This window comes from Corapipo altera, unplaced genomic scaffold (genome assembly GCF_003945725.1).
Source record: "Corapipo altera isolate COAL_440 unplaced genomic scaffold, ASM394572v1 78, whole genome shotgun sequence".
NCBI lineage: Eukaryota > Metazoa > Chordata > Aves > Passeriformes > Pipridae > Corapipo > Corapipo altera.
In genome coordinates, this window is record NW_020884904.1 from 501,585 (window position 1) to 514,009 (window position 12,425).

At 41.8% G+C, this 12,425-nt stretch overlaps 1 protein-coding gene across 2 annotated transcripts in view; it reads left to right on the top strand.

Annotated features, from left to right (window-relative positions):
* The first annotated feature begins 1,436 nt into the window (after window positions 1-1,436).
* Window positions 1,437-12,425, top strand: part of SPON1 (spondin 1) — a 190,534-nt gene continuing 179,545 nt past the window's right edge. The window contains exons 1-2 of one of the 2 annotated variants that reach the window (XM_027651246.1): window positions 1,437-2,013; window positions 8,686-8,792. In XM_027651246.1, coding sequence (XP_027507047.1) covers window positions 1,791-2,013; window positions 8,686-8,792 — 330 coding nt within the window. In that variant the 5' untranslated portion in view covers window positions 1,437-1,790. The remainder of the gene's footprint in view (window positions 2,014-8,685; window positions 8,793-12,425) is intronic. The other variant, XM_027651245.1, reaches the window with a different exon arrangement.

Sequence of the window (12,425 nt, forward strand, 5' to 3'; positions counted from 1 at the left end):
CATAGTCAAACTCTTTCCTCATCAGTAAAAGTCTCTACAGTCAGCCTGGCTCTCCAAGTGCTCTGACAGAAGCAATGTAGATGGTACCCCAGCCACTGTTGCAGGTGCCCAAGCAGGCACGTGCTTAAGAATTGGATGTTACAACTCAGTGGTTTTGAGAGCTTGGCTGCCACCTCTTCACAGGCATGTGTAGAGACTGCTCCCTGTTTGGAATAAAAGGTAAAAATCTCACCCAAATGCTAGCACTATCTTTGCTGAATATTTATTTTGAGGCTGTGTTCTTTACAAACAAGTAGCATAGAGACCAAAATATAAATAATCTTACAGTAGCAAAGCTCTTGGCAAGTAACCTTTCGGGAAGTAAGTTTCACATTCTCACAGACACCTTAAAGAAACACCTCTATTTGTCACACAACATGAGGTTGTTGCCAATCAACTTCCAAAGGTAAGTTTGGAACCCAAAAATTTGCAAATCTGATACTAGCAAATGCCTTAGTAGGTTCTAGCAGGATTTCAAGCTGCTTGCTCTTTCTCATACTTTCTTGGAAGTTGTGGTTAACTGTGATTGTATTAATGAGTCTGCTACAGTCCACTCCTGGAGAAAGTGGTTAGAAAGGGGTTTGTGCCCTCTTGTACATCTGGCATCCTGAAAGTATTCAGGTCCTGCTTGAAGACCTTTCTGACTTTTTCCTCCACTTACAAAGCAGTGGAGGGAAGGAGAGAGAGAAGATCAGCATTTTGGGATTAAAACCCTGCGGTTAGCGACCACAGAGGTCTAGGTTCACTTTTTCTTTTTACCACTGGTGTAATCTTCTTTTGTGGATTTAGATAAGCCTTTCAGTGTCATTGCGCCTCAGTGTGCCCTGTGTAAAAGCAAAATAATGAGCCCTGCTCCCTCCTTGCTTTCTCCTGTTTGCATCTGCTTGGGTTTTTCCGGGTGTTGGAGCAGACCTCCCACATTCACTGAGGTGAACTGTGTTCACAGCTGTTGTGAGTGCACTCACATAGGCTGCATCTCGGGTGTGCACAGCTGCAGGCTGATGTAGAAATGAATCTCATGTTTCTGGCGCATCCAACCTCCCCATCTTTCCTCCGTGGTACCCGAGAAGCTGCAGCCGATGCTCCTCGCTTGCCAGGCGTGCAGCGAGCAAGCGGCTGTCTTGGTCCATCTGCGCTCATTTAGTTGGTAATGTTTATCATGTCTGCTGGTTTGGAGAAAGATGGGGGTGTGGAGGAGTGTCGGGAAATTCTTTGAGCCTTGTTATCCCTACAGTAACTATAGACTTTGGCAGGAATGCGGGTGATTAATTTCAGGTCTGCGGGCTCAGCCCGAGCGGCAGCAGCTCCGCTCTGGGTGCCTGGGAGACAGCAGCGTCCCCTGCTCCGCTCTTCCACCAAACCCTGTGAATTCCCTCGGCTAAGTAAACACCACCGAGCTGCTAATCACACGCTCTGAAACAAAACAGCACTTCACTTCGGGATCTGGGCAAGATCAGACTTCCCTCCCCTCCTTTCCCCTCCCCTCCCTCTCTGCCCCCTCCCTGCTTTTCCCCTCCCTCTCCCCGGCAGCCGCCGAGCCGGTCCCTCCGATCCGACCTGGCAGGCTCACGCCGGGGGCCGCTGCCGGCTGGGGCTGCCCGAGACCGCGCTGCCCTCCCTGCCTTGTCCTGCCCTGCCCTGCCCTGCCTTGTTCCTGCCCTGTCTTGTCTGTCCTGCCGCCTCCCGGCCCGGCTCCCACCCTGCCCCGCTCCCGGGCACCGCCGCCCCGGCGATAAAAAGTTGCTCCGAGGATGGGAGCGCATCTGCAGCCGCTGGCCCTGCGGCTCCTGGCGCTGACTTTCCCCTTGGTGGCGAAGGGTTTTTCCGACGAAACCTTGGAGAAAGCCGCGAAATCCGAGGGATATTGCAGTCGGATCCTGCGAGCCCAAGGCACCAGGAGGGAAGGGTACAATGAATTCAGCCTCAGGGTGGAGGGCGATCCAGAATTTTACAAGCCTGGAAACAGTTACCGGGGTAAGTTGGACATCCTCTACATCCCGTGCTAACGACGATGGCCAGGATGAGTGACTCTGAAACTGTAACGTGTCTCTGCCTGTCATCTCTGGATCCCTCTTGGCATGTGTGTGTGTGACTGTGTGGGTTAAGACTGGGTAATATACTCCTACGCATTACTTTATTGGGGATGCTTTCATGACAAGTGAGAGGGAGTTGGATTTCAGTGTATCACTTTACTCCCAAACATCCCTCATTAAGAGGAATTTCCTTCCCTTTATGAACCCTCTCTGCCGGCTCAGCGCTAGCACAAGATCACAAGTTGCCGTGATACAAACGGCACTCTTCCCCCGTTTACCTACTTCTGTGGGATTTCTTCCCATCCCTTCAAAAGTAACACAGTGTACAGGAGAAGCTTTAGCATTGGGAAGGAAGAAGAAGAAACTCGGAGCTAATTGCTCTTGCCCTGAAATATGAATGTTAATATAATGAGTTAGCATATGGGCAAACAGTGATGCAGCATGCTGCCAACTTCCCACATTTTCCACTTGCGTTTATCCCACCCCCTTTTTCTTCTGGGTAAATGAACAGATGGTTCAAACAGGAAAGAGCCAGAGACAGTGCTAATGACCACTGTAAATAAGAGATGGAGGCATTCGTTCTTCCTTGAGCATGTCACATACAATCTTTGAAATGAAGTCCAAAGCACATTTCAGTGTATTTTTCTAATTAATAGGCAAAGGCAGGTTTTGTTCACTTTTTCTGCCTCACTATATAATGCCTTTAGAAATAAACCTTCTTGGAATGTACTGTTAACCTTCTATTTTAAAAGCACTTTAAAAAGAATTGGGACATTTTAAAGTTCCATAACTAATGTACTTTGTAGGCATGACTTTGGAAAAAAAATTTTGAGAGATTATTCCAAGTGTTTCTTCTGACCTTTCTTAGGTTCAGGATAAACAGCAATGTTTTCTAATTGCACAAACATGGAAATCTTAGTATAGATAGGGAGAAAAAAGTGTGCACGTAACATAATCATTGTGTTTTCTCAGAGGTTGAAAAACACATCTGCAGCAGTGATTTACCTGTTTCGAACACTAGTCTGTAACTATGCATGATTTTACTTGATTTTTTCCTGAAAAAATGTTTTATTTTAAAGTGGTGTGAGGAAATGCACATTTCCCACAAGTTGGTTAGCTGTTCCAGACATTAGGATTAGTACCTTGAGTCTGAAAGATTTCATGTTGCATGTCAGTTTGATACATCTGCTAAGCAGGATAAAGATGTGTCAAGTTCTTTGATAGTGACAAATGTGAATGTTCTTTAAAAGTTTTGGAATTCACTTCTGTAAAAGCATTGCTGGGTATTTTCAGTCATCTACAAAGAAGTTTCTATTGCATGGAGATGTAGGAAGAAAGAAATTCCCAGATGAATTAGCAGAACTAATTTTTGGGAGATATTAGGTCTTGACATAAGGAACTCAATTAATAAAATCACATTAGGACATTATAGCTTCTTGGAAGAGAGAAAATTACAGCTAATAGAAAAAAGTTAAAATGTAGAACGAAATATGTGCCTACATTTCTGATACTTCAGACTGAAGTATTCAGGTGGTACATTAGCCTGTGAAGATTGTGATTTAAGGATACTTCCTGAATGGTTGGAAGAACATAAGTAAATGTTACTGAAACATATACATTATCTATGGCAGTAGTTAAAACTAACAGCATGCAGAAAGTTTTAAGAGCTCATTTTCAAAGGAACTTCTGCAGTACAACTGGAATTTTATTACTGTTTTATACAAAGGGTAGAAAATCCAACTAATGATTCAAACAATTAGATATTATGATAGGTCTGCATTTTTTTTTCAGCTGCAAATTACTATATATGCAACATGGCAAAAGACTTGCACAACCTCCTTTGCCTTGGAGCCAAATATGCCTTGTTTCCATGGCCCCTGCTTGATTTAATGCAGTCTTGATCCTTGGCACATTCCCTAGTGGGCTCTTGGAATAAACTAGTATTTTCAAGGTGGATAACATAGGAATTAACTGTACATACAAATGCTGTACTCCCCAAAGTGTGACAGTAGAGGGTCATCCATTTATCTTCGTGATGGTCTCACTCATGGGTTGATGTGACACTTGTGTAAGACCCTCCGGCTGCAGTGGCTGGAGGAAATATCTCAGTGCTCTTGCAGTGTGGGAATCAGACCAGAGTTCACAGCTGCCATTTGTCTTTGGGGAAGTTTTTATGGCTCTCCTGCAGTTATTCACCTTTAGATCAATCAGAACCTGTTTGCCCCAAGGGGAAATCCTGAGTGTATCTGTGTGTATGGATCTGTGAAGCCTTGGTTTTCCACCTCTGGAGCTGTGACAGAGAACAGTGGCCCTGAGCACTGAATAACCCCTCTGAGTGGGTATGCACCTCCCCTGGTCTGCACACACTGGCAGCAGTAAATAAGGGCACATTCTCCTGTCTCAGATGATTAAAAGCGAGATAGCAGCAGGGCTGAGGAGCCATCCTCCTTTCCTCCCTCTTGTCTAACAAAGCAACAATGGCTATGGTCTTTGTGCTGTCTCACAGGGGAAGTGGCACGACTGATTTCTGACACCTTATTTGGGACTTCTGATGCTGTAGCCTGCAAGTGGCCTTATCTGCCTGGTCATTCAGGCTGCGAGGTTGTTGTCTCTCCCCTTGTGAAGGCAGCCAAATGCATTTTGGTGGGCAAATCTTCCTGTAGTCCCAGGTTTATGGGCACACCATCCTGGGGTCAAGGTCCTCTCCTACCTGCTGGTTAACTTTGACCTTGATGTAGATGCTCTTGCTTCTGCTGAAGGTTAAAGTTCCCATTGCACTCAAAGGCACAAGTGAGCCTTAAGTTTAGGTAGTGTTACAGGGTAATGACCCTTGAAAATACTAACTCTTAGCTTTATTGATTGTTGAGTTAGATCAATGATTGCATGAGGTTTCCATGAAAAGGTGAGGCAAGTTTAATCCTATTAAAATACAAAGACAGTACGGGCATTTCACATGCTAACATGCAGTGGACATACTTTGCACTATAGTATCACGAAGTTGTTATTTTGAAGAAAAAAAGGGCGATTTGACCAGTTGTAATCTGTAGACATACCTTCTGTGTGGATGCTGTTTCTCTTTTTAATGGAATTTCCACTTGTAGGTCAGTTCACTTTCTCAGTCTTTGAGGAAAGGCTCTTTTAATGTGCTCTTTTGAAACTTCGTTGTGTTGGTTTGGGGTCTTCTCTTCTAAGGAATGTTGAGACTTTTTCTTTCCATTTCTTTCTGCCACTCAACAAGCAAATACTTCTCTATACTTTACAAATAAGCACTCATGCTGTAACTCTTTTAGCCATTCTCATCTTTCACAAAATATGGATAAAAGTAGATATTGAAAGTGTATTTGTTGGTACTTGTGCAATGTACGGCACAGGATGTGCAGTAGTGTAGGATGTGGGAAGTCAGATTTCCTGCCTGAAACCAAAGGAGCAATTGCTTTGATCACCCCACCTTTAACTTGGGACACTGGGGAAAGAGGAGCATGTGGAAGGTATGTGCCAAAGTGCAACTTGTAAGGTAATTAGATATTTGCTGGAGGGGATGGAAGCAGACAAAAGTAACTGCTGATATGTAATCTTCCCTTTAAAGTAAAATCCTTAACTTTGAGATTGCACTGATCTTAACTGATCTTTACAGGAAGTTCATATTGTTCAGTGAACATTAATTAGTGTGAACACAGTGTGAGCAGTACTCAGCTGTTGTTTAAAATGGCAGAGTTTAGCCCAAGAAGGAGAACTCTCAGCTCTTTTGCAACAAAGAGCCGCTCTCTTGTGAAAACCAGATGTGGTCTGACAGCTTCCCACAGCTGCCTGTGCAGTGCGAGCCTCTGCTGTGCTGAGATACTGAGGCCAGAGCCAGTGACTACAGAACCATCACCAGATCAAGACTCTACATTAGGAGTGCTTGGAATAAACCCCTGTGCTGTGATGTTCTCAGCACACTGCTAGTTCAGACAATTCACAGAAACCTTTTCAGCTCAGGTGTTGACCTGTGTTCTGGCCTAACTCAGGGGTGACCAAAGCACACATCCCTCTTGGTATCCTTGAGCTGAGGTTGCACAGACACTAAAATCCCATGAGTCTGCTCTGCTCCTGGGGGTCTTTACCCTCCTGGCTCCTCACTTGTGTCTGTGTGTCCCCAGCCCTGGTAGAAGAGCTCCCAGGCCTGCAGAGCGGCTGCTCAGGGGCTGGACCCAGCTGAACTCTCCAGTTGGGGTTGGCTTGTTTTACTGCTCAGCTGGATGTGTTCCCTAGTCCAGCTGAGAGCACAGCTGCCTGGATGTGGCTGCTGTGTGAGCAGTGCAGGCTGGGGAGGGTGGGATCACTCATGTTGGAGGAAGCATGGATTTATTCTGTGTTTAAATGACTGCAACCACAGCATGAGTATTACTAACCCCAGGCATACAAAAACTATGAGTCAGGCTTTGGAATTACCTTCCTTTTTTTTTTTTTTATTTCTCTTTTGGTGCTTCTGTTGGATTTCAGATGTCCTCTGTTTTATAGATACGTTTGTTTAGAATATTTAGAATTTTGAAAACTGTTTGGTTTGATCTGTAAACTTGTGAGGAAAACTGTTGAGTCAGTTCACAGCTGGATTTTCTGTTTACTTGCTTATGTATTTAAGTATTTCTGGTGTCACTTTTTACTCATAGTGATTCAGACTTTTGAATTGCAAATGGTATGGAAAGATTTGTTGCATGTACAAGACTTTTATGGTAGTTAATTTCTAAGAATTAGTGTTCAAGCAAGAGTAATATGTTTGCCCTTGTTGGGTTTAGCCGTGTGCTGTTCTCAGTTACTGCAACTGAGAGGCTGGCTGTGGGTTTTCATTTGGATAGAGCTGCAGAAGTTTGCAAAATTAGACTAATCATACAAAATGAATTAATGAATTGGAGAAATATTTAGGAAAGTAAGCAGAAATTTTAATGATGGAATGCTCCTACTCAGTTTCTGTATATAAAATGTGAAATTTTCTTTCTCCCTCAAAATTATAATGTTTAACCTTATAATAAAATTCCATGGAATGAAAACTGTGTTGAAAATCCTGAGAGCTGGGGATTATGTCAATCACTACTTGGAATTTGTATTGGTGTTTTCAGGTCTACAGGTCTAAGCATGGCACTCTCAAAAGGTTAAAAATTGAAATGAGTCTCTCCAATCCTTTTTTCTCCACATGTAGCCAGAAAAGTTGTGTGTTTGTACAGCACATCGTGATTTTTAGACCCAAATACAGCTGCATAATGCTAGAAATTTTCAAATAGCCTATTTTATATTTTTCCTCTACTGAATTTCTAGATCAAAGCTCTCTCGCTGTGTTCCAAATGAACTCTGGGCATATTTTGAAATACATATATTTTGAGGGCTACCTATCATTTTAGCAAGGTGATTCATCCCTTCATGGCCTATCTGTGTGAGAGGGAGTCTATTCTGGATAATCTTCACTGAAGCAGCACTGGTGGTTGCGGTTTGCTCATGAAAACTGTGTGTGGTCTTCAGTTTTAATTGTGCCAGTCAGAGTTGGAGAGTGTGACAATAATGTACCACCAGCAAAGCTGTCTTCAATATGCTTAAAGTAAAAGCTGCTTAAAAGTATTCATAGTTCAATTTTCTATCTCTTTTCCTTTCATTCAAAAAAGAATTTTCCCCTAAAATTTACCCCTGCTTCAGAAGAGGATTCTCATAAGTTGCTGAAAAGTGTTTAGCAATTTCAGAAGTCCTGCCTCAAAGCTCTGCCTCATTATGTCTTTCTGAAAGTGTTCAAAAGAGCCTCAGCTGACATAACTCAAGTGTTGCTGGGTGATGCTTGGGCTGACGATGGCAAACAGAAAAATTGTACAAAGGTATCTTGCACTAGCAGAAATGAGGGATTTAATCCTGATGCTCAGCATGATAAAATCAGATTTGTCAGCATGATGTTATCTGTTCTCTCCTGGTGGATCTAATGCTGCCTTCCTGGTCAGGACAAGTGAATGAAGAGTGTGTTTGCTGATGAGTGGGGTGGTTTGGGAAACAGAGCTGGCAGCACAATCTTTACAGGTCAGTTTTAGCCATGAGTTTAACTTTGTATCCTGTTTTGCCCTGAGGATAAAGCGAAAGGAGAGTTAAGATCTCCCATTTCCACCAGCTGGAGTGCTATGCTGAGTGTAGCTGAGCTGAAGTGGGCAATGTGGTCATCTCCCATTACAGTTAGAGAGACTTTCTGTGTACTAAAATCCCTGGATCCTTGTCTGTGCTCAGAGCAGGGCAAAAGCTGAATGCAAATATTTAGGAAATGCTCCCTCACATTTAAAACAACAAAAAAACCCCCTAACATGTGTGTCCCCACCCCCAAACCAACAATGAAATAACCCTCTGTAGATCTGAGCAGATTATCAATCTGCTTTTAAAAACAAAAGAGCTGGAGTTATTTCACATCATGCCAGTGTTTTTCAGTTTACGTGGAAACTTGGACTGAACATTTTGTGTTCTGGTTGGCTTGGCTCTGTGTTGTTAGTGAGCTAGCTTTGATTAATACCAGCTTAAAACACACACCTTTCAAGCTGTGAAATGATGTGCAAGTGGCTGATTTCACAATTAATATTATGTTTTTGTTATTTCTCTGTTCATTGTATCTCAGTGACGCTTTCTGCTGCCACCCCTGCTTACTTTCGAGGGTTCACACTGATCGCCCTCAAGGAAGGAAAAGAAGGTGACAAAGAGGAAGACCATGCAGGAACTTTCCAGGTGAGAGAACTTTCCCTGACCTTTTCCTTACTGTGTGCTTGGCTCAAAGGGAGGTTTTACATGCACAGCAGAATGCAGACTATGCTAAAGTAAGCAAAAATATTTGTGGATGTTGACATGAGAACAACATAGCATGTTTTATATTCCATGCAACCTGTTCAAGGGATCAAAGTACCTTGACTTCAGCTTGCCTTTCCACATTCTTGCAGTTCAAAATGAGCGTCAGTTGTTTGAACTGGAGCCTAGGACACCTGAAATTGTTATGCAAAGTGAATATGAGAGTTGTTCTATTCACATTTTGCTTTTTGTATTTCTTTGCCTTGATATTTTTGTCCATTGAGGTTTAGACTGTGACTCTGAGAAGTGTTTGCTGCAGCTCTAAAGACTGTTTTTATCAGTTATAAATTAGATTGTGCTGTTTTATTTGTGCTTGGTAGTACTTTACTTAATGAGCATATTCAGTAGGATGAAATGTTTACCATTATTAAAAGGATTAAAATCCAGAGTGAGGGTTCACAAAATGGTATTTTCAGCTACTTCATGAAGGGAATTCTGGAAATTGAGAATATACATCATGTTTATGAAAGAAGGTAGAAATTATGGAGGTAAGTTTGATTCTCAGATGAGATATTATCTGCTATTTAACTTTCCAAGCTTAGAAATATTGTTGAATGATATTGATTATAATTTACAGAATATGTATTGATACTGATATTAATTTTAATAATGATTTCTAGATAGATTTCACTTGCTTCAGAGAAGCATTTCTAGATTTTCAAGGGAAATACTCAAAGGTTGTAATTTAGATGACCTACAAGGAGACAGAAATAACTTAACGTGTCTTGCCGAAGCTTCTTCTGTATTTTTATATATTTATATTTTTATATAAATATGGTGCACAAACTCAATAACTAATAGCCCTGTTTTCCTATTGAGTTTGCTTAGAGGCCTCTGTCCAGTTTTCATGCACTTTGTAAGAAAATCTAGAATAACTGAGAACTTAGTCGATGATGGAATAACTCCATCTTGCTCAAAATGAAATAATTTCCTAATAATATTTGGGAGAAATCTTCTTAATATGAACTTCTTAATAAAGTTGGGGTTTTTTAAGAACAAGAGAACATTGAAGGATCAGCTACTGTTTAGAAATAGAAATGGTGGTGCTTCATCTATTTTAAAAGAAACTTGTCACCATTAATTTTCTCATTTCAGTTGTTAATATCTCTATGGCTGATGGGGAAAAAAATTGTCCCGAGTTTTGCCTTTATGTCAAATTTGCAGTGAGACGCTCACTAAGCTTTGCTGAAGTACAGAGGAATTTTAAAGTTATCAGAGTGAGAAGCGAATGGAAATTCTACATAGATTGAAAAAAAAAAAAAGCCCCATGGATCTCAGTTGAGGGAAGGTTGTTTAATTAGCTTTATTGTATGGATTGCAATCTGAACTTGGTGTTCTAATTTTGCAGGTGGGAGTTTCAAAGTTTATGCATAACTAAATTTGTATATCTGTGGCACAAATAGTCCTTGCTGTGCTCATCCCACATTAGCACAATTAACTGAAGTTTATTCAGATGGTGTCTGCTCGTTCTGCCTTTGTGGATGCAAATGTAAGATTCTTAATTAAATATCCAAAGAATGCTTGCAGTCATAAATACTTAAGTCCTTTGTATCATGGCTAGGTGCTAGTAATTAGAAGAAAAAGATATTTAGTTCAAGGGTTTGCGCTGTATTTCTGTTATAAAGTGAAAATCCTAAGGATGGCTAGACAGCTGTGCAGAGTAGGGGAAAAACTGTGTGTCCAGTAACTTGCATGCCACTTGCAGTTATGTTTTTCCTGGGCTCAGATGGAGCATATGCTACTCAACGAGTTACCTAAGTGGAACAGAAAGCGGTGAAAACTCCTCAATAGTGACAAGAGGCTAAATGCTGCTTCTGGACTACAGATATAAGCCTCTGCCTCCATGAGGAGAAATAGATGCTGTTAAAATTGATGCCTAAAGAAAATTCAGGGAGGAAAAAAAACCTCTGAGGCAAATTAGTTTTGGAGGTGAGGTAAGGAAAGGGTTTTAATTTGTGCCTCTTAGGCAAAAGGTTACAAGATGTGTGCATATCCCCGTGTACAGATGGTACAATTTATAATACTGCTTGTCCAATCCCAGGTTTTGTCCACCCACTGACTCTTGCCCTGGACCACCCTCGACCCATCCCCACGGAATTGAGGCGAGGGTCTTTTTGGGACCCTTTCTTCATCAGTCATCCTCTTCTTCAGAGCACAAAGGGTACACGGTCACTCAGAGTTTGACTCTACTCTGCGGTTTAGGCTAAGATACAAGTGTTCTCCAAACAAAATAGGCCTACCTTGACAAGAGACTAAACATTTCTACTGGAATTCAGGGGGTAGAATTGATATGGGGAGCATGGAATGGGGTAATAGGGTTGGGGAATGTGTGTAGCTACTATGCTAAGGGTAAGGGAATAAAGGCTGCTCCTTCTAAATCTATTTGTACTATATAACTACTTATAAAGCCTATAAAAATTAGAAAAATCAAAAAACTAGATGGACCTTAAGGCATCAAATAATAGCCAAAACTAAGCACTTTACGAAGCAAGTGCTTCATTCACATTAGAAAATTTTTCAGCATAACCAAGATAGAATGAAAGTTGACCAAATAAAACATATACTTTCCCTCCATGACTTAGAGACTGTAAAACACCTGATTTTTCAAGCCTGTGAGTGCCAATTCCAAGTTATGAAGTATGATTTACAAAGTCTTTCATGGAGAGAACCTGAATCCACAGTATGTCCTGAGGGCAAGATCCCACCGGAGCAGCGGCTTCTGTTTTGCACAGCTATTGAGTGTTAAACTGGTCGGGGGTGTAGTGCCTCAAAGTACTGCAGAGGAGCGTGTGCTGGAGCAGCAAGGTGTTAAATGAAGACTAACACCTGAGGTTTTGGCACAGACATGGTAGGCTTAGGCTGGGAAAACATTACGGGGGTCACAGTCGAGCTGCAGCAGGTTGTGCTGCAGCCCGTTGCAAAGGCTGGACCTGCAGGGGCTCTGCTCTGCCTTTTACAACCTCCTCGTGGCTCATTTGCTCTTGGATGACTCTGCAAGTCAGCAGGTATGGTCAATCTTCATTAATCATCATGCTGCAGGGTCTTGATCCTATAAATACCACAGCTGTTAAAATTCTGGGTGGGACAGGTTTCTGTACCATTTTTGGTTAACTCAATACTTGCCATCAAGTAGAGACATTTAGAGAAGTGTAGCTTGGACTCCGCCATTCTAAATTTATTTTCCTCTGAGACAATTGAGGCTTTAAAATCTGATTTTACTCATGTTTGTTTATTTAATGCAGCCAAACTTCTTTTTTTGTGTCCTTGTAGTACACACAGGGCACAATTCAGCTTTAAAATAAATCACATTGTCTCTCACAAACACTCAAACATATGTTAAATAGCTAAATTAAATATGGCTGGGGAATTCAAGATGCCAAATTCAGTCACAGAAGTTTGGGAATGTAATGAAACAGCTCTTACTTATGCCAGTGGTAATTGTACAACTCAGGGGTGCAGTGAGGCACTTTGAAAGCTTTGGGTATTGTGTCCCATTGACCTCTTTACACAAGCCAT